This window comes from Malus domestica, chromosome 01 (assembly GCF_042453785.1).
Source record: "Malus domestica chromosome 01, GDT2T_hap1".
Lineage (NCBI taxonomy): Eukaryota > Viridiplantae > Streptophyta > Magnoliopsida > Rosales > Rosaceae > Malus > Malus domestica.
The window spans coordinates 28873475-28895395 of NC_091661.1; the positions used below are offsets into that span (position 1 = coordinate 28873475).

Genomic DNA, 21921 nt, shown 5'->3' on the forward strand with positions numbered 1-21921 from the left:
AACGTGAGAGTGAGGAGAGAAAGGATTATAATTTTGTTTGTAATATTACGTTATTGCCTTTAACTTTTTTATTGTAATAATAATCTTTTCATCATCTTTTAATAGACAAAGAAATTTTTATTAATATGTAGTTTAGTTATAATAAAAATAAAAATAATGCCTTTTTAGCATTAGTAATGTTCCAACAAAGTTTATTATTATTTTTCATATTCCGCCCCCCCCTTTTTTCTTCTTATTTTTTTGGTAATTTTTCTGGTTTGTTTTAATGTTTTTTTTACAAAAATACCCTTGGAGATGAGAAATCAAATTTTCACGTTAGTTTTGGATTTTTTTTAATTCAGGGTTTTTTTTAGTCCAATTGTTTCTTGTGAAACCTTGTGACTTTAAAGAAAAGTTTTGGCTTCCCAACAATAATTTTTTTTTTTAACAAGTGATATTATCTGTACTAAGAGGAATGGTGAAGTTAGCATCACAATGAGCTAGCAATAACATAATTCAAATTCATCTTTAACGAGGAATTAGAAGTAAAAAGTAATACTACTAGACCGTAATATTAAGTTGCAATAGTGAAGATAAATTATTATTATTTTTATGTCTAAACTTAGTAGAAAGAAACTCATTGTGGTTGACTCATTGACTTTCCGACCATTTTACATAGATTTCTCTCTTTCAAATTTTATGGAATTACATTTTTTTGGGATAGTGCTAGGAAACCACCTAGTAAAAAGAAACTCATTTTCGTTGACTCATTTGACTTCCCGACCATTTTATAGAGTTTTTACTTTCAAATTTTATAAAATTATATATATTTTTTATAATAATTTTTTTTTTTGTTGAATTTTTTTATAATAATGTTAAGGAAATCAAAATTTTAAACTAAATTTGCAAGTTAAATGATATGTTATTAATTAAAAACATCACATTAATCGACATTTAATGAATAATCTAATCATCTACAACTATAACATAATTTATAAATTTAACTTAAAAAATTTAATTTTCTTAACATTACTTTTTTTTTTCTTCTTCTTGGTTTTGGTCAAGTGAACATTCCATTAATATTTCTTTAAAACAAACAAACAAAAAAACACAAGGGAGCAAAACAAGGCCCTAAAAACAGAGACTAGGCCCAAACAGAAACAAAGCTCAAAGAACAACAAAACCCCAGCAGCAGAGAAGCTGTTGGAGTCGTCGTCCCCATCGCCGCACTGGTAGCTGACCATCTGCTGTGGATACTGTCCCTGTCAGATGTCAATGGCTGCTTCTTCCTCTTCCTCATGGAAATACGACGTATTCCTGAATTTCAGAGGCGAAGACACTCGCAAGATCTTCGCCGGCCATCTCTACAGAGCTCTGAATCAGAAAGCAATCAACACCTTCATCGACGCGGAAAAGCTCAGAAAAGGCAACGACCTTTCGGAACTCCTTTCAGCCATCGAAGAGTCAAGGCTTTCGATCGTGGTTTTCTCCCAGAACTACGCTTCTTCGACGTGGTGCTTGAAAGAACTGGTCAAAATCCTGGCGTGCATGGATACAAAGAATCAGATAGTGGTGCCGATCTTCTACCAAGTCGATCCATCTGAAGTACGCAAGCTCAAGAGAAGTTTTGCAGAAGCTTTTGCTCAACACGAACGCGAATCGAACGCCGAAATGGAAGAGGTGAAGAGCTGGAGGTCCGCACTAACCAGAGCCACCAATTTATCCGGATGGGATTCGCGAAAATACGAGTAATTACTGTTCAATTATATTCTTAATTACTATTGAATTGGGATTGTTAAAGCATCTAGTTTAATTCGGTGCTGTTTTTCAAATTACACAGGGATGATGCCAAGCTTATTGAGGAAATTGTGGATGACATATTTAAGAGATTGAACCAAGTCTCGTCAAGCAAAGATAATGGCTTGGTTGGAATGGATTACCACATGGATGAAGTGAATTCACTATTACGTCCTGAGGTGAATGATGTTTTCACTGTTGGAATATGGGGTATGGGAGGTATAGGCAAAACCACCATCGCTCACGCTGTTTATGATGAAATCGCTTGTCAATTTGAAGCTTGCTGCTTTCTCGAAAATGTCAAGGAAGGCTTCTCGAAAAATGGTGCAGTACATATGCAGGAAGTGCTTCTTTCTAGAATCTTGAAGGAAAAGGTGCAGAGTTTAGGCACGTTGGATCAAGGTTCCAGAGTGATAATGGAAAGGCTACAAAGGAAAAAGGTTTTCATTGTTCTTGATGACGTTGATGAATTATCCCAAATCGAAGGCTTACTTGGAAAGCAGCATTCATTTGGCAGTGGAAGTCGGGTCATTATAACAACTAGAGATAGGCAATTACTAAGTGGAGCTGTTGCGGTTTATAAGCCCAAGAACTTAAGTGAGCCAGAAGCTCTTCAACTCTTCAAGCGGTATGCCTTCAGAACAAACCAGCCCACCAAAGTTTATGATCAGCTCTCAAGGCATGTCGTACAATACGCTCAACATCTGCCTTTAGCACTCAAAGTCTTGGGAGCTTTTCTTCATAACAAAACTGTACGCGAGTGGGAAGATGTGTTAGAAAAAATAAGGAAGATCCCGCAAAGGGGAATTCATGATGTGCTTAAAACAAGCTTCAATGGACTAGATGATTCAGAGAAGGACATCTTTCTAGATATTGCATGTTTCTTCAAAGGAATGGATATAGACACAGCAAAAAAAAGTCTGGACAGTTGTGGCTTCTATCCTCATACTGGAATAAGAGTTCTAATTGATCGAGCTCTAATATCTGTCTCAATGTGGGGGACACTGGAGATGCATGATTTACTAGAGGAAATGGGTCGGGAAATCGTTCGCCAAGAATGTATCAAAGAGCCTGGGAGAAGAAGTAGGTTGTGGAGTTATGAAGATGTTCGTCATGTGCTGACTCAAAATACAGTGAGATCTTTTTCATATGCAATGTTTCGTAGAAAGCTTCAGCTTTTGACCGAAATCTATTTTATAGCAAACATGCATTGTTTATAATATTCAATAAGGTTCTTGGTGTTTTCCTTCACTTAGATTTACATTGTTGGTTTATCCAGGCTACAGAAGCAGTTGAAGGCATAATCCTGGATTCAGCAATCTTTAAAGAGGGATGCTCAAATGCTGAAGCTTTTGTTAGTATGACAAAACTAAGACTGCTCATGATCCGTGATTGCTTCATAGAACACTGGATTGCGGACTTAAAGTTCCAATCTTCTCAGCTGAGGTGTCTCGTCTGGCGTGGTTGCCCCCTCAAGTCTTGGCCATCCAACTTCCAGTTCAAGAATCTTGTAAACCTTGACATGATGAATAGTTGCATCGAACAACTTTGGAAAGGAGCTGAGGTATGATTTTTCATTTACGTAAATATATTTATTTTCAATGTTTAGGTTCTGAGATGTGTTGTGCATGTTTTCTTGGACTTTTTAACAGCCTCTGGAAAAGTTGAAATTCATCAATTTAAGTTATTGTGAATACCTTAAGAAAACCCCCGACTTCACAAAGGCTACAAGTCTTGAGGAACTAAATTTTGAAGGTTGTACAGGGTTATATGAGGTTGACCCATCTATTTCAGCTCTGAAAAGCCTTGCTGTATTGAATCTACGAGATTGTCGAGAACTCAAGAGCCTGCCGAGCAGCATTCATATGGGATCTCTTCAAACCTTTATTCTTTCGGGTTGCTCAAACCTTGAGAAGTTTCCAGATATTTCAGATGTTATGGAGAGTCTGTCAGAGCTTCATTTAGATGAGACTGCAATTAAAGAACTGCCTTTGTCAATTAATAAACTCACGGGCCTTACTGTTTTGGACCTATGTGGGTGTCAAGAACTCAAAAGCCTGCCGAGCAGCATTCATATGGGATCTCTTCAAACCCTTAATCTAAGAGGCTGTCGAGAACTCAAGAGCCTGCCGAGCAGCATTCATATGGGATCTCTTCAAACCCTTAATCTTTCTGGTTGCTCAAACCTTGAGATGTTTCCAGAGATTTCAGAAGTTATGGAGAAGCTGTCAAAGCTTCATTTAGATGGGACTGCAATTAAAGAATTGTCTTCGTCAATTAATAAACTCACGGGCCTTACAATTTTGGACCTAAGAGGCTGTCGAGAACTCAAGAGCCTGCCAAGCAGCATTCATATGGGATCTCTTCAAACCCTTAATCTTTCTGGTTGCGCAAACCTTGATGTGTTTCCAGATATTTCAGAAGTTATGGAGAAGCTGTCAAAGCTTCATTTAGATGGGACTGCAATTAAAGAACTGTCTTCGTCTATTAATAAACTCACGGGCCTTACAATTTTGGACCTAAGAGGCTGTCGAGAACTCAAGAGCTTGCCGAGCAGCATTCACATGGGATCTCTTCAAACCCTTAATCTTTCTGGTTGCTTAAACCTTGAGATGTTTCCAGAGATTTCAGAAGTTATGGAGAAGCTGTCAAAGCTTCATTTAGATGGGACCGCAATTAAAGAACTGTCTTCGTCAATTAATAAACTCACGGGCCTTACAATTTTGGACCTAAGAGGCTGTCGAGTACTCAAGAGCCTGCCGAGCAGCATTCATATGGGATCTCTTCAAACCCTTAATCTTTCTGGTTGCTCAGACCTTGAGAAGTTTCCAGATATTTCAGATGTTATGGAGAAGCTATCAAAGCTTTATTTAGATGGGACTGCAATTAAAGAATTGCCTTCGTCAATTAATAAACTCACGGGCCTTACTGTTTTGGACCTATTTGGGTGTCAAGAACTCAAGAGCCTGCCGAGCAACATTCATATGAGATTTCTTCAAACCCTTAATCTGTCTGGTTGCTCAAACCTTGAGAAGTTTCCAGAGATTTCAGATGTTATGGAGAAGATATCAGAGCTTGATTTAGATGGGACTGCAATTAAAGAACTGCCTTCATCAATTAGAAACATTCCAAGGCTTTTATCATTGAAACTAAGAGATTGCAAAAAACTTAAGAGTCTTCCAAGCAGCATTTGTGATCTCAAGTCCCTTCAGTATGTTGGTCTTTCTGGTTGTGCAAAGTTTGAGGTGTTTCCAAATATTGTAGAAAAGATGCGACTAAGAGAACTTCACTTGCACGGAACATCTATCAAAAGAATTCCACCGTCAATTGAATGTCTTCATGGGCTTGTGTTACTGAATCTGAGAAACTGCAAAAGCCTTGGCAGTCTTCCAGAGGATCTCTGTAATTTGGTTTCCCTTACTGTTCTCACTCTCTCTGGATGCTCAAAGCTTCAAAACTTGCCGGAGAAGTTGGGAAAGTTAGAGTCCTTGTGGAACCTTGAAGTAGAGGGAAGTGGTATAAAACAACTCCCACTTTCTTTATTACGTTTGAACAAGCTTACAAAGTTATCATGTCATGGATGTAAAGAAATGACGGCACCCTTTTCATCATGGTCAACATCAATGGAAGATTGTAGTCACCGTGGTCTGGTATATCTTGATTTAAGTGACTGCAATCTGTTGCAATTATCTGGTATTGCTCATTTGTCATCATTGAAAACATTAGACCTGTGCAGAAACAATTTTGAGAGTTTGCCTGCAGAAATGAATCGACTTCATCGTTTAACAGATCTCAAATTGGAAGGTTGCAAGAGACTGAAATCAATACCAGAGCTTTCATCAAGTATAAGTTTCATAGATGCCCATGATTGCACAGCTTTGGAATCTGTTTCAAGACCAAAGCTTCCTTACATGAATCTTTACTTCACATTTTCAAACTGCTTCCAGCTGGTGCAAAATCAATTTGAATATATTGTGGAAGCTCATCAGGTCTCTCTCTCTCTCTCTCTTTCTGTCTCTCCCTCACCCCCTCCCCCCCCCCCCCCCCCCCCCCCCGGGGTGTGAAAAGACAAAACATATCTAATGCAAGTTCAGTTTACCTTTGTTTTCGTTCTGTAGGGTAATCTGCAACCGCTTTCCTTGTTTATGTGTCTTCCTGGAAGTAAACTTTCAGATTGGTTCAGCCATCAGTGTGTTGGATCTTCAGTAACTGTCCATCTACCACCAGTGTCGGATCATAAGATTTTGGGATTCGCTGTGTGCGCTGTTACCAAGTTCAAGTATACACATTATACATCTGATCTATCTGCTCCGTGTTTTTGTACCTTCAAAGGAGAGCATGGCGAGTGCAGTTTCAGATTTGATTTGATTGATTGGAGCTTCGCATGTGGCAGGTTACTTGAGTCAGATCACATGTTCATGGTATATATTCCATGGGAAAATGGAGTGCAGCTAAGTGAGCGCTATCCCACTGAGGCCACATTTAGAGTTGAACTAAAAGATGGAGTCCAAACACGTGATTTTGTGGCACCAGTTCAGCAGCATCACATCAGAAGGTGTGGAGTTCGTCTCTTTTATGCCAATCGTGAAGAGTTGCATAATTGAAGCATGACACAGCCCGACTATCTATCATGAAAATTCTGAAGCGGAACTTCATGCTTTTGACAAATCACTGGCAAGAGTTGCTCATTCTAAGATGAACCCTGAGGGGTGTTGCTATAACGGGGCTGAACAAAGTGGAAGTGATACCCCTGACGCGGAGGATTTAGGTCTAAAAGATTGGTACTTCCTGATGGGGGGAAAGGAAAACTGAAGAGAAATAATTGGGAGCTGCTGCATTTAAGGTTCTGTAAGAGTGAAACCAATTAGAGATTGTTTTAGTTGCAGAGAGACAATTTTGTTTGTAATTCGTTCTTTCCCTCTTCTATTTGTAAGTGTATTTGGGTGTTTTGGGTTTGAGTTTGAGAGCACTCTTTGTAATCTCCCTTTGTTTATTAGTGGAACTTCCTCGCTGTCCCCGAACTGGATGTAGGCTTACGCCAAACCAGTATAAATCTTTGTGTCATTTTGAATTTGTTTGTTTTGTCATATTTTTCCGTATTAGTTTATTGGGTTCAAATTAGCGCTTCCGCACAACACTTTGAACCCAGTGAAGGTGGAGAAGAGCTTCTTGTATTTGGAAGTCCCAATTCAGATCATTTGAGTCATCTAATCTGACATTGACAGAGGTGGAGAGGAGCTTGTTGTAATGTTAATTCAGCATTCAGAGGTGGAGAGGAGCTTGTTGTAATGTTAATTCAACATTAGAACAAGAGAAATAGCTCCAAGTGCTGAAATTGAAGAATTCAGTTGCGAACACATTTATGTTTCTCATCAGAACAAGATTAATTAGAATAATTAAGTTTTTAATCGCCCAGTTCCGTCCCGTATGAATTTTGAATATGGAGGACGTGTTTCTGCATTGTTTTCAATTGTCCCAAGCACTTTGTAGAGCTGTAGTAACTTTGCAGTCACAAGACATAAATACCAAAGTACCCTTAATTACTCTTCCAAATGTCTCAGGTTTGTGTTGACATGAACATGAGATTTTTCAATATGATGGGCACTTAGTTCAGTAGACCAAATTTAATAATATAATTTGTTGAAAACTTGCAAAAAAAAAAATTCTAACGAATTGTATTATCATGCTTGTGTACCAAGTAGTGTGTCATTCACACGAAAAAACTTCTCGACATGAGCACAACCCAAAGGCATCACTATTAGTTACTCATAAGAATACAAAGTTTACATTAAAGGACAAGATTAAACTTATCATTTTCAACTTAAATGACTTGCACACAAATTATCTAGTTACGCGATTGTGTAAGCGTGCTAAAGTGTAATTCACTTTCGGATTAGGTGGGTTGGATGGAAACACAAACTCTTATTAACCATGTTAAATGGATCAACGCGATTATGCCCAACTCAAACAAATTTATTTTTTGTCCTTTTCAAGTCGGATTGTCGAATCTATCAAAAATGGTTACCTCTACTCTTTCTTGGCATTTTCTACCTAAATTCGAACAAAAACAATGAAAGGTACATCCGAACAAAAATACAATAAAAGGTACTCATCCAACAACTTTCATATTTTTAATAGAAAAACGCGCATTATTCTTGTCATCGACTTTCTTAGGCTACATTTTTCTCCTGCAATGGGTTTTTATTTCGGAGGGTTGGTGTGGAAGGATAGGAGTGCACAGGGTGAGAAGCCCTATTGTTGTAGTGTCGCTGCCACCACTATAAATCCTGCACTGGATTTTTGTTTCTTTTTTTTTCGTGAATTAATTGCAATGTGTGTTTTTATTGAGTAAACAAGTTTTGTAGCTAACAGCATATATACCAAAGATTTCAGAGTAGAATTGTTATTACCCTCATTAGATTAAAAGTCAAAGAACCATTAATCGTCCGTTTTATGATTACTATGCGGTTGGATATGACACGTATATGAGATGCTTACACTTAACCGGAGATATTCTGGTCACCTTAACTCACTTTTCATGTGATTGGGGAGATTGAGATCATTTTCGTTTCATAAAGAGGGTGTTAGGTATGCAAGTGCAGATTCAACATAATTGAACAAATATTGGTTAGTGTAGATTCGTATACACTATATATATATATATATATATATATATATATATATATATATTTTTACATTTTTGTTTGGTTACACTAGAGTTGTATTTACCTTTTTGTTTCAATAAAATTTCACCTCGCACAGTCGAGGTTTCTTTAACAAAAAAAGAAGTGTAGATTAATATAGAATATTATTCACTAAAAATACAGTCATACAAATTAAACTTATAGAGATTTGCAGATGACACTTTACCACAACAACAAAAAATAGTAATGCTTATACACCTTGATGTGTCGATCTTTACGAATTTTCTTCTTCTTTAATATCTAATTACCTAAACCGCCAATACGGCTCTACTCTAAAATTTAATAATAAATAAAAAGAAGGGGCAGTAAGATCGCTGAATTTCAAAACCAGTTTAGCGTACTTTGGCCTGGTCCCTTCGTGCAAAGCTGCTAAACCACCCTTCCTTCGCATTTCTACGGCCGAAGTATGCAGCTTCGTTTCACACTGAAATTTTTTATATCCATTCCTGGAAGAACGTTATTGTTTTTTATTTTTAGAAGTCAACTAAAATTTATGCCTGTGCATTGCTGCGGGGTTGAAAATTATATGAAAGATTATGCAACTGCAATTTTTATAAACAATGTTCGAGTCAAAAATTGAATTACGAACGCCAATGCAACCAATGCAATTTACACACAACCTCATCATGAATGAAACTAATTAACAATCTACTGCTGCAATCGAGATAACAACCACTTTGCAGATTTTTGTGGAACCACTTTGCAGGTTTTGTGGAACCACTTTGCAGATTTTGTGGAACTACTTTAGTGGAACCACTTTACAGGTTTTGTGGAACCACTTTATTCTAAACATAAATCTTAACATAACTCAGTAAGGTGTAAAAAAATTATTAGAGAGATTGACAAAGCACAAAAAAATAGATATTTGTAATGAATTTCAAATCAAACCAGAGATTATATCAACTGAGTTTGATACATATGTACCTGTTGAGTTTGATACATGTTTTATACGCTTTTCTGCTGAGTTTGATACATATATACAACCATATTAGGTGTTCAACGATGGGGCTTACATTCCTATTTACAATTGGATAAATTTATACTTCTATATTGATGCAAGTTATGATTTTAATTTGAATGCCTTCTTCTTCGTTCTGACAATCAAAAAAATAAAAAATGTATATATTTTAAGATTAGATATTACAAACTGATGTACACATAATAATAGAATCAGTGTCAATTTCTCCATGTTATAGCAATACCTCATAACAAATCGCGGGCAAACAAAATCAGTTTTAAGTTTTTTGAATTTAAAAAAAAGCCAAAACAAATCGTAATAGCAGACAAATCCAGAAAAAGATAGAAACAAATAGAATCATTTAAATTTTGTATGCTGTTAGTTTCTCAAGTAACCCTTACATATTCGTTCAAATTATGCATGTATTGGGGTGCTTTAAGCAGAATGGTAGTGTAGTATTCAGAATTTATTTTCAAATGATCACAAATGAATCTCCCACTGTTCTACTTAAAACACCATTATTCTACACAAAACTAAGTGAAAATTGCATTGTTTTTATAAAAACATTGAAAAACATATGAACTCATGCCCAACTTTGATTAATCCATCATTAATAGCTGACTATTTCAACACTAAGAGTTGATAAGAGAACATTGGAAAACATATGAACATGCCCACCTATTATCATATCTGACATTGCAGTTGATTAATCTCACATAAATCCACATCAAAAGAACCCAGAAATTTAATGAAGAATTTTTCAAAACCCACAAATTTAAACGAAAAACTCTATAAAATCATGAAAAATTTAATAAAATCCAAGTATATTAATCACAAATTCGATCATACAAATCTTCACGTCCAATAAGTCTAGAAGGTACCTAGCTTCCTTGCAAAATCGTATCTCTACAGGCTAAGGCTCAAATTTCCTTACAGCAGCCTTGATTCCCAATTCAAGCAGTCACATATATATATTTAAGTTGATGCGTTCAATGGGCATATGCACTTATCAAAAATTATGATACCGATTGAACACGTTAGAGTAATGTCCGTGATTAAATAATAAGCATGAAAATGACTAACCTGGTAACACAAACTGCTCAAATTTGGTGGTTAATACTTAATACTGCCTTCTACTATTGTACATAACAGCATAATCGAAACAATAAGCTAATTTAACGTGTTGATACTTGATAGCTATTTAGACTTGAAAATTGAAAACAAAACTAAGGAAATTGAAAACAAAACTAAGGACATTAAAGGAAATACAAAAATGTTCTAAGATTGAAGGTGAAAGTATAAGCTAATAGCACAGCAAATAAGCAAGAAAAGTTGGCAAGATTTTAAAGGGACCAATATTATTTTAGGAAAACTAATAAAAAATGTTTGAAAACTTTGAGATTTAACGAAAAAATAAAAGATAAAATAAATAGTACCAGAATTGATTTTTTAATATAAAAATATAATTTTTTATTAAAATAAACAGTAACATAATTTTTTCGGTATAATTCTTTATTATTTTCCCATCAAACAGGAGAACAAAAGAGTCTTCCCAACTACAGTGATTTGACAATTTTCAAAAAGTTTGGAAATACAAATAATGGCCCACAGATCAAATTATATACTAACAATTCCAGAAGACATTCAGCATGTGACCGCTTAAACTTTGAATGGATGCGAGAAATGCAGGATTGAAGCCAGAATTGAACCTTATATTACCTGTTTCAATGTTTGGTTACGCTCATCATTGAAACTTCTGCCACGCTTCGTTCCAACCGCATCAAGCTCATCAATGAATATAATTGACGGTGATGTTTCCTTGCCAAATTGAAAAGGTCTCTAATGCGAGCTGCTCCTCTTCCAACAAACATCTGCACAAATTCCCTGGGCTAGGAAAAACTAAAATAAAAGAAGATACTCAAGAACATATAACCATTAACCCACTCCTCCACCGCCTTGACCTCTTTGATCTGCAAAACCAAATAACATTTTTCAACAAAAAAGAACTAATTTAACAAAGCAAATACAGCATACAAAAACAGATATTCAATTTAGCTTCATTTAGATTACAGGAAGTCTATTCAAACAACCAAAAGGATATAAATAAAAATATTCAAGAATCAACCTTTTTCAAAGATCGCTTGGTCCAGCGTTCAAACCAAAAAACTGAAGACGGTTACCTGAAATAAATGAAAATTAAAAAGTAATTAATTTACTCTTAACCATGGTTTTTTTTCAAGAATCAGAAAAACCTAAAAATATTCCAAACAATCCCAAATTTTGGAACTGTTTTAAGCCAACTTACCATGAAATTACAGTCGCTTGAGAAATTTTCTTTAAATCAGGAAGGAACAGGCATTCCTGTATAAGTAATTCATTTAAAGGGTGTTTTAGCAACCATTGTTAGATGATCAATGCGAAGGAGGATACGAGGGATAAGAGATAAGAGGGAGGGGGGACAGATGGGAGAGGCAGAGAACAGTGAGGGATGAGAGAGAGTGACAGTGTTGGGAGATGGGGGAGTGGGGGTACAGAAAATATTAGAAAACAAAAATCAAACACACCAAACCAGCTTTTCACATTTTATAATAATTTTTTTTCTTTTTAACCAATTATTTTTTCGAAGTTTTAACGAAAAGCTCTCGGTACTGTTTATTTTAACGAAAAATCACATTTTTACACTAAAAAGTCAAAACGGATACTATTCACTTTACCCTTTATTTTGTTTAAAAATTTTCAAACCATTTTCATTAGTTTTCCTTTATTTTTTATCATTTTCGTGCCAGAAATTATGTGCTACATTTTTTTTAATCTTATTTTTTTATCCAACAACCCATTACTTTACCCTTTCACTGTACAAAGCAGGCAATACAAACCGAATCCAAAGCTGACGACAGACGCAAGGCCGGGAAGGACTAAACAGACTTTTTACTTTATAAAATTGTAAACAGTACGGAGACCAAAGCAGAAACCAAGGGTATTTTTTACCTTTCACTGTTAATGAACAGTACGCTCTCTAGCATGATGAACAGTATTTTTTGCTGTTGGTAGATATAAATTTTGCCTGCAAGAAGATTATTTTCCTTAAATTTCCTCGAAGATGTGAACACAAAAAGCATAATTTTCTTGTGCCTTTTTACGTAATGACCTAATTTGCATTGACTCAGTGACTTCGTATCGATCAGATTATTTTCCGGTGATCCAATTTGTAGATCAGTTGAGTTAGTATTTCTGTTTCGTACATTACTTTTAGTCTTAGCTGCTCGATCATCACTGACCAGGTGGTGTTTTCAAAAGTCATAAGCACTCTGTAGAGTTGTAGTGCCATTGCAGCAACAAGATATTATCAAGTACCCTTAGGCCTCGTTTGGCAGCTCAGACTGTACTGACTATTTCAGTATAAATAGTCGTCGGATATGACTGACTAAATTAATCGAGCATTTGATGTTGCATCTGATTAATTTATACATCGGATAATAGGTCGGACTATAATAATTTTTTTAAATAATTTCACAGGATAAGTGTTGTTAAAATGAAAAAAAAAGGAAGAAAAACAAGTGAGAAAAAAAAAATTAAACATCTTTACACAGACAAAAATTAACAAATAAAAATAAAAAAGGAAGAGAAAAAAACCCAGATCTCTTCCCAGTTCCCAGTTGTGTCTTCCTATCTACACCATCTTCCCCACGGATCAATTCCCACCCTCCCATACGAACCCACTTCTTCATTTCTTCAAATCTCCCAAAACCCACATCGATTCACCAACCAAAAAAAAAATATTCCCAGAAATTAAATATTTTCAATGCTAATAAACCAAATTTTATCATCGGAGCCTAGCTCCCTTCCTTGTCGGAGCCCAGCTCCCTTCCTCCTCCTCGTCCTTCTCGTTGGAGCCTAGATCGGAAAATTTGAATCATCATCTTCCTCCTTCAACCCACGGAAGTATTGTTGTTCTGTTAGAGATCGAAGGCGAACGGAGGAGGTGGGAGGTGTGTGTGTGTGAAGGAGGAGGGAGGAGGGAGGAGGGAGGAGGGAGGAACAGAAAGAAAAAAAGAAGATGACAAAGATGAACTTGAGATCCAGACGAGAGAGAGCAGGCGGGTGAGATAGTTGAAGGAGAGTCATGCGAGAGAGGAACAGAGTGAACAAGAGAAATCTCACCTGACTAAATAATACAGAGGTTTTGGACGGGATTCATAAGCGGGTGGGAGGGGTATAAAATAAGTGGGGCCGGATTAAATAATCTGGTGCTTATTTTATACGAAGCTCACCAAACATCCGTTTCGTATTATTAATACTATCCGATTGTCTTATACGATGTGTCAAATGATGTCTTAATAACTCTTCTAGATGTCTTAGGTTGGTGTTGACATGAACACAACATAAGGCTGATATGATTAATTACTAATACGCATACAAAATTGACATAAAAGAAAAATATTAAAATTATCATTTCATGTAAATGAATCGCACATGAGTTATCGAGTTACGTAATTATATAAGCGTGCTAAAGTGTGCGTTGTTTTCGAATTAGGTGGGTTGGATGGAAACACAAACCCTTATTAACAATGTTAAATGGGTTGACACGATTATGCCCAACCCAAACAAATTTGTTTTGTTTGAAATATTTATGTAAATATTCGGGGCAATAAAAGGATAGACTTTTATGGCTTCGCCACGAGTCAGTGCTTTTATAAAAAAACAAATTTGTTTTGTCCTTTTCACTCCTACTCTTTCTGGGGGATCATTTTCGGATCTTTTTATTCTAATCCATTAAATTTGGGGATCTAAATAATTGAAATTTAATCTAATGACTACAAATAAGGGTCAATTTTAAAAGTTATAATAATTTTAACCGTTAAATCAAATTTCAATTATCCGAATTTTCGAACTTGATGAATTAGGTGGAACGGGATCGGGGATCCGGAGAGGATCCCTTTCCACTCTTTCTTTGTACTTTCAACCTAAATTCGATCAAATACAACAAAGTACATCATCGAACAACGTTCATATTTTTAAGAGGTATTCATCAATTTCCTCCTGAACTTGTGATCATTGGCCAATTTCCCCCCTCAACTTTAATTTTGGCCAATTTCCCCCCTCAACACTCATAATTAGTCAATTTCCCCCCTCAACTTTAATTTTGGCCAATTTCCCCCTCAACTCTCACAATTAGTCAATTTGCATCATACTGTTAATTTTTTAATTTGATCATAAGTGTGTGTAAAAAACTAAATAAGATGTATATATGTTAATCATGTTCGTATATCTTTATCCTATTACAAATAGATTAAAATTTAGAATTTTACAATTTATCATATATAGTATTATTAGTCATAATAAATCAGTATGAAGTAATTTTATTTGATTTTTTACTATACAAAATTGATAACAAAAAGGATTGATGTGTTAATTTTTGTATGTGAATACAATTTTCTTTATAAAAGTGAAAGCTAAATTCAAGTAAATTGCGGAGAATCAAGCTTTAGTGCAAAAATAGCTAGTCAATTCATAATTTTCGACTCCTTATTAAGAATAACTCATTTCATTGAAATAGGTCTTGATCCATGAGTTTAGGATTATTATTTCTTTTTGTTATTATTTCTTCTTCTACTTGCTTTAAACCCGATTCATAACTTTTTCTTATAATCAACCCATATCACATACTAATTGTATTATGTTTTTGTACATTTTACCCTATATTATGCAGGTGAGTTTATGTTACTTTTAGTACTTTGTTGGAAGTTATTAGAAAGATCAAAACAAAAAAAAAATAGATGGAAAATAAATAAAAAAATTAACAGGAGGGTGCAAATTGACTAATTATGAGAGTTGAGGGAATTGACCAAATTAAAGTTGATGAGAGAAATTGACTAATTATGAGAATTGATGGGAGAAATTGGCCAATGATCGCAAATTTAAGGAAGAAATTGATGAATACCTCTATTTTTAATAAAAAAACGCGCTCATATTTTTAATAGAAAAACGCGCATTATCATCGCCACTGACTCATTGACTTTCTTAGGCCACTTTTTTTTCCTCCCTGAGAAATCGCATCTTTTGATCGAGGCCATTCATCTTCCTATCGATCGGACCATATTTTCCAGTCAACAGTTGTTTCTGTTCTGGTACAATTTTCCAGTAATCGTTGAACTCCTAGCTTCAACAATCGAGTATTGCAGTTTTTATATCAATGGCTGTTTCTTCTTTTTCTTCAGTATCTGACGACGTCCGTCGTTGGAAATATGATGTCTTCGTCAGTTTCAGAGGCGAAGACACCGGCGGGGGTTTTGTCAGCCATCTGCTCAGAGCTTTCAAGCAGAAATCAATCAGTACATCCGTGGATGCTGAAGATATGTGCAGAGGCGACCGCCTTTCGGAAGAGCTCCGAAAACACATCCAACAGTCGAGGCTTTCGATTGTAGTTTTTTCTCAAAACTACGCTTCTTCCAGACGGTGCCTCAGAGAACTGGCCCAAATGGTGGAACAAGTGAAGATGACTGGCCAGGTGTTGGTGCCCGTTTTCTATGGAGTAGAACCGTATGTTGTTCGTAGAGCCACCGGACCTTTTGCGGAAGCTTTCGCAAGATATGACTGCGAAATGGAAGAGGAGGAAGTGTGCACTTGGAGGAAAGCCCTAACTGCTGCTGCCAGTTATTTTGGCTGGTATATAGAAAATTATAGGTAATTTTAATTAAATTTTCCACATCCTATTATACGTATAGTATATGTATATGTCCAAACCCTTTATATATCTTTTAGGTCTTACTCAATGATAAGTTTTGCAAAAAAAAAATCACCAAAATAAAAAATCATATGACTGTTGAATTATGGTGATCGCTCTCTATTGTTTTTTGGAAGAGCAGTAAGGGGGTCGGATTAATCTAATTTGTAGCAAAAATGATTATGAATGATGTTATATTACAATATAGACTGTTCAGATTGTTGAAAAAAAAATGAAGTGAATAAGAGATTCCTCAATTGAAAGAAACCGTACATACATGCATACACAAATATTTATGACATTACTACTTGAGGAAATTGTGCAGTACTGTTTTTCAAATTTCACATCTACAGGGATGATGCCGAGCTGATTGAGGAAATCGTACAATGTGTTTTTAACAAATTGATCCGCTGGTCATCGTTTGACGGTGGTTGGAAATATGATGTTTTTCTCAATTTTAGAGGTGAAGACACTCGCAAGAGTTTTTGCAGCCATCTCTACAAAGCTCTGTATCAAAAAGTAATCAACACCTTCATGGATGATGAAGAGCTTAGAAAAGGCAACAGCCTTTCGGAGCTCCTGAAATGTATTAAACAGTCGCGAGTTTCGATTGTTGTTTTTTCTGCAGACTACGCTTCTTCCACATGGTGCTTAAAAGAACTCGTGCAGATCCTCAAATGCATGGATGAACATAATCAGATGGTGGTCCCTGTTTTCTACGAAGTTGATCCATCTCAAGTTTGTAGGCCGGAAGCTTTTACTAAACACGATCGCGATTCTAAGGTGGAGATGGAAGAGGTGCAGAGCTGGATGTTGGCCCTAACTAGAGCCACCAATTTAACTCTACCTCGCTGGGATTCACGAAACTATGAGTAATTTTTGTTTACTAAATATGTTCTTAGTTTTTCTTAGTTTCTTTTAACCTATTAAGGGTTTGAGCTTTACATAACATTTGGTTTACTTTGAGTTGTCAGTATATGTTTAATTCTCCTACCAATACTGTTTTTCATATTCCGTAGCGATGATGCCAAGCTGATTGAGGACATTGTACAACATATTTCGAGAGAGCTTCCCCGTTTTACCAGACTGCAGATGGGCCATGTTTGATAACGATTCAGTTGAGATAGAGCACGATTCTGATGAGATACAAGCCTGGTTGCAGATCAATCCTAGCTACATCAATGTGTTCTTTCAATTTCAGTTTAAACTTTGTTCAAAAAAAAAAAAAATTCAGTTTAAACTAGTAAGTGAGCCCGCGCTATGCTGCGGGTTTTAAAAATGTTTTAAAAATATTAAAGTCTATTTACATCATTATCAAAATATATTTACATTAATATCAAAATTTATTTACCTCTTTATGTTCAATAAAGGATTGATGTTGGTAGTATATATTACACAGTTCATATGGATAACATTCATATCAAAATCTTAAGTTGAAGTTACTTAGTATTACAGTCTAGTGGAATTCCTACTTGTAAGTGAGTACTACGGTTTAATGATATTCTTCTTCACTTGTAAGTGAGAGCCCTTAGATTCGATTATTGCTAAACACGAGTTTGAATCACATTATTGCTAGCTCATTGTATGGCTAAACCCATCATTCTCCCTTAATATAGATAACATCGTTTATTCAAAAAAAAAAATTTTCTTAAGTTGAAGAATTTGGAATATGTAAAGTCCCTATAGACGATTACAGCTCTTCTCTTTCCTTATCCTCATACTCTGTCCCCATGTTGAGTCCCACAATTTGAAGCTTGCAAAAAATATTAAAATCTATTTACATCCATATCAAACTCTAATTTATCTAAATTAAAAATTTTAAATTTTAATTCAAGGATCGGTTGCATGAAGAAACACCTCTTATTTGCAAGAAGAAACACGTCTTATATATCTGCTTGTCCATAAAATTATCTAAAAAATGAGATAGATATCTAAGCAGCACAGGAATAATATCTATCTATGAAAAAATCACTTCAAAATATGTCTTAAATAAGATAGATATCTAAGAAACCCCTATTATATCTACTTGTTCATAAAAGCGATTATTACTCTCCCAATATCACTCAAAACATGTCCTAATTAAGGGAGTGTATTCAATTAGGATTTTGAGGGATTTTAATTTTTTTAATGAATTTAGGGGTATTCAATCAGGATTTTAAGTGATTCTTTGAAATTCAAGATGTATTCAATTAGAATTTTAAGATAGTTTATTAAAATCCTTAGAAATTCGGATGTATTCAATTAGGATTTTAAAGAAATTTATAGCATTTCAGGTGTATTTAATTAGAAATTGATTTTAAAGAATTTAAGAAAGTTGAGGAATTAGAGGGAATTAGAGAGATTTCGTAGTGTATTTTAAGTATCCATAAATCTCACCTCTCTTCATGAGATTTTGAGGGAATTGAATAAAATTTTATATGGAATCTCTACAAATCAATTAAACTCCATAAAAATCCATGAATTTATAAATTTATTAAAGTCTCTCAAATTCTCAATTGAATACACCCGTATAAATTGTGTAACTTTTCTTCACACATTCTTGGACCTCCAAAGTTGGAATATTAGTACAAACTGAAGTTATGTTGAAACGGCATATTAATAAAATCATCTTTGTCAACCAAAAGATGATGAAAAGATTATTTAGTATTCTATCACAATAAAAGTTATGTATAATAATGTAATTTCACAAAATCTAATTTTACTGTTTTTATTTAAATCTCACATACATGTGATTTTAATATATATCTAATATAAAAAAAATAAAAATAAAAACTTCTCTTCCCACTCTCATGTTCTCTCTCTCTCTCTCTCTCTCTTTCCTTTCTATTTTAAAAACAAACAAAAAATATTTATACACACGAAATGTATAGACATATGTTAGTCTATTTTGGGAAGAAGATGGTGATGACAAATAAAGCCATTTGTTTTTTTTCCTCATTTTGCAAATAAAAAAAATTATAAAAAGCAAAAAATAATAACACGTTATTTCGTTGCCATATTGAATTTCCTGTTAGATTACTGGAAGCAGACATGAGAACACATATATAGCATTTCTTTTTCGTTTTGGGTTTAGATGTTAGATTAGTTATCGATCAGAATTGAACCCATATTGTCATGTAAGAACTCAATTCTTTTTTACCACTGTAGTAAAATGTCATTTGAGGGTATATTTTTTGTACCACTGTAGTAAAATGTCATTTTGTTAGAACCCATATAAATAAAATCTAACAAAAACTGACCGCACGATATACGATAAACGAATAAGATTACGAAATCCTTATGATCCTAGGAAAATGATCAAGTGAGAATCATTTTCCTATTTTTTGCACCAAAATTCAAAGATGTTTTATTTTTTAAGTATATTGTTTGGCCTGGCCTGACTTGGATTTTATTGATATTTCATGTCCACACATACACGCTTTTGACCGAGACCAGTCATGTTCCTATCGATCGGACCAATATCCAGCGGTCCTTTTATAGGGTACTCTAAAGATCAATCCAGTAGTTCAGTTGTTATATCAGTTGGCAAGAATCGATATTGTGCTTGTTAATGGCTGCTTCTTCTTCTTCTTCTGTATCATACGGTGGTCGATATGATGTGTTCATCAATTTTAGACGCGAAGACACTCGCAAGATCTTTATCGGCCATCTTTACAAAGCGCTGGTTCAGAAATCAATATACACCTTCATTGATGGTGACGATCCGGAGCTCCCGACAACTATCCAAGAGTCAAGGCTCTCGATTGTAGTTTTTTCTAAAAACTATGCTTCTTCCACGCGGTGCTTAAAACAACTTGTTCATATCCTAGCTCGTGTGGATACAGAGAAGCATATAGTGGTGCCCATTTTCTATCAAATAGATCCGTCTGATCTTCGTAAACTCGCTGGAAGTTTTGCGAAAGCTTTTGCTCAACATGATCACGATTCTAACGCCAACATCGATGAGGTGCAGAGCTGGAGGTCCGCTCTAACTAAAGCCGCCAATTTTTCCGGTTGGGCTTCACGAGATTATAGGTAATTTTATTTAGCTACTTTCTTTCTTTTAGCTTTTCATGGCATTTGATCTGTTAAATCGGTATCACAATATTTTGTGTACGTGTTTTACTGGAATATATATGGCATTACGGCTTAAGGAAATTGTGCGATACTGTTTTTCAAATTCCACAGGGACGAAGCCAAGTTTATTGAGGGAGTTGTGCAAGATATTTTTAATCAATTGCTCCAATTCAGCAAAGTTTACGTCAGTTTTAGAGGGGAAGACACTCGCAGGGGTTTTGTCGCCCATCTCTTCAAAGCTCTGCATCAGAATGTACTCAGCACCTTTAGAGATACTTCAGCGGATAATATAGGTGATGAAATCGGCGCTAGTATATACAAAGTTGTTCAACAATCAAGGATTTCGATTGTAATTTTTTCCAAAAACTATGCTAATTCCCCTTGGTGCTTAGACGAGTTGGTCGCAATCCTGGAATGTATCCGCACAAACAATCAGAGATTGCTTCCCGTTTTCTATGGAGTAGATCCATCTGATGTTCGTAAAGCCAAAGGGCCCTTTGGGGAAGCTTTAGTTCACTTGGAGAGACGTTACAGCGACAATATGGAAAAGGTGAAGCTTTGGCGCTACGCTCTAAGAAGTGCCGCCGACATTTCTGGATTTGATCGCAATAATTACAGGTAATTTTTCTCTATAAAATCTTAATATTTTTAGGTTCTAATTTTGACCTTTTCAATCTAAGCATGCTACTTTTCATATTGCACAGGGATGAGGCCAAGCTTATTGAGGACATTGTAAAATGTACTTGGAGACTCTGCCGTGACTTCGAACGGATCTTGAATTGAGAGCTTGAATGAGACTGTAATCAAATACCAGAGCTTTTCACCGAGTATAAATATTTTGGATGAACAAGAAATCACAGCTTTGGAAATAGTTTCAACTTTCAACACCAAAGCATAATTACGTTGAGGGATATATTGTGGGTTTTATTGCTTTTGAATAAACAAATTTCTGTAAAACAGTAGAAAATGTCAATTAGATGCTGTTATTGAGGACATTCATCGACTGGCTAGGCCATTCACTAGAATATCCCCGAAAGCATGTGTTTAGGGAGGCGAACTTCCTACTGTGGACAGATCTTACTTCTATGATCGTGTACTATTACGATTGTGGCGTGTAATGCTTATATCTTTGATTGTATGAGTGTGGATGCGGTAGGGAATTTAGTTTGTAACTGGTTGTGTGGTTGTACTCCTTTCTTTCTGTATAAATAAGGTGTCTTCTCTCCTCTAGAGTCTTTGCCGTCCAGTTTTGCCCCACATAATTTTGTTCATCTTAGCATGAAATATAGTGACATTGAACTGCCTTTTTGTTTCACTTTACCCTTATATAAGCTTCAAAGAAATGTAGGAATGCTTTTGACACCGACAATAAAAGGTACCTGCTTCTGCTGTGAAAAATTATTGTCACTGTGGCCTGAAATTCTTGGTTTAAGTGACTGTTGGGAGGTATCGGATAGTATTAGCCATATATCTTCCTTGAAAATATTAAAATTTTGCAGAAACCTTATTGAGAGCTTACCTGCGATAATGAGTTGACTTCTTTGTTTAACAACTCTCAAATTGGAAGCTTGCAAGAGACTGAAATCAATACCAGAGCTTTCATCAAGTATAACTTCAAAGATTCTCAACCGGTGGATATAGAGAAATGCAGCGACGCTTTTGATAGAAGGACAACTTCTAATTCCTGTATCAATCTATTTTTT

General features: G+C 35.4%; 3 protein-coding genes and 2 long non-coding RNA genes across 6 annotated transcripts in view; 4 read left to right on the forward strand and 1 right to left on the reverse strand.

Moving 5' to 3' along the window:
- The window catches only part of LOC139194941 (uncharacterized), a 77663-nt gene that overhangs the window by 54973 nt on the left and 769 nt on the right, over window positions 1-21921 (forward strand). The window lies entirely within an intron of this gene.
- Window positions 1096-6847, forward strand: LOC103441144 (disease resistance protein RPV1-like). Its single transcript, XM_029103488.2, has 5 exons — window positions 1096-1727; window positions 1820-2909; window positions 3056-3340; window positions 3429-5765; window positions 5895-6847. The coding sequence occupies exons 1-5, from the start codon at window positions 1249-1251 to the stop codon at window positions 6378-6380; spliced, it is 4677 nt and encodes a 1558-aa protein (XP_028959321.1). The 5' UTR covers window positions 1096-1248; the 3' UTR covers window positions 6381-6847.
- Window positions 8568-11994, reverse strand: LOC103417833 (uncharacterized). Of its 2 annotated transcripts, none has more exons than XR_526596.4 (4): window positions 11744-11994; window positions 11564-11618; window positions 11158-11408; window positions 8568-8926 (listed from the first exon to the last, which is right to left on the reverse strand). It is a non-coding gene; the product is annotated as an uncharacterized lncRNA (long non-coding RNA). The 2 variants fall into 2 exon arrangements; XR_011583479.1 differs by lacking the exon at window positions 8568-8926 and adding an exon at window positions 9320-9574.
- LOC103417832 (uncharacterized) lies at window positions 15394-17551 on the forward strand. The gene is made up of 3 exons (XM_008355993.4): window positions 15394-16122; window positions 16516-17034; window positions 17182-17551. The coding sequence occupies exons 1-3, from the start codon at window positions 15632-15634 to the stop codon at window positions 17267-17269; spliced, it is 1098 nt and encodes a 365-aa protein (XP_008354215.3). The 5' UTR covers window positions 15394-15631; the 3' UTR covers window positions 17270-17551.
- Window positions 19546-21448, forward strand: LOC103417834 (disease resistance protein RPP5-like). Its single transcript, XM_008355994.4, has 3 exons — window positions 19546-20176; window positions 20330-20836; window positions 20923-21448. Exons 1-3 carry the CDS (start codon window positions 19713-19715, stop codon window positions 20999-21001), a joined length of 1050 nt encoding a protein of 349 aa, XP_008354216.1. The 5' UTR covers window positions 19546-19712; the 3' UTR covers window positions 21002-21448.

Coding starts and splice junctions, on each gene's coding strand:
- LOC103417832 (XM_008355993.4), top strand. CDS start 15,632: ATGGCTGTTTCTTCTTTTTCTTCAGTATCTGACGACGTCCGTCGTTGG. Junction 16,123..16,515: donor TGGTATATAGAAAATTATAG/GTAATTTTAATT, acceptor TCACATCTACAG/GGATGATGCCGAGCTGATTG. Junction 17,035..17,181: donor TGGGATTCACGAAACTATGA/GTAATTTTTGTT, acceptor CATATTCCGTAG/CGATGATGCCAAGCTGATTG.
- LOC103417834 (XM_008355994.4), top strand. CDS start 19,713: ATGGCTGCTTCTTCTTCTTCTTCTGTATCATACGGTGGTCGATATGAT. Junction 20,177..20,329: donor TGGGCTTCACGAGATTATAG/GTAATTTTATTT, acceptor CAAATTCCACAG/GGACGAAGCCAAGTTTATTG. Junction 20,837..20,922: donor TTTGATCGCAATAATTACAG/GTAATTTTTCTC, acceptor CATATTGCACAG/GGATGAGGCCAAGCTTATTG.
- LOC103441144 (XM_029103488.2), top strand. CDS start 1,249: ATGTCAATGGCTGCTTCTTCCTCTTCCTCATGGAAATACGACGTATTC. Junction 1,728..1,819: donor TGGGATTCGCGAAAATACGA/GTAATTACTGTT, acceptor CAAATTACACAG/GGATGATGCCAAGCTTATTG. Junction 2,910..3,055: donor ATGTGCTGACTCAAAATACA/GTGAGATCTTTT, acceptor TGGTTTATCCAG/GCTACAGAAGCAGTTGAAGG.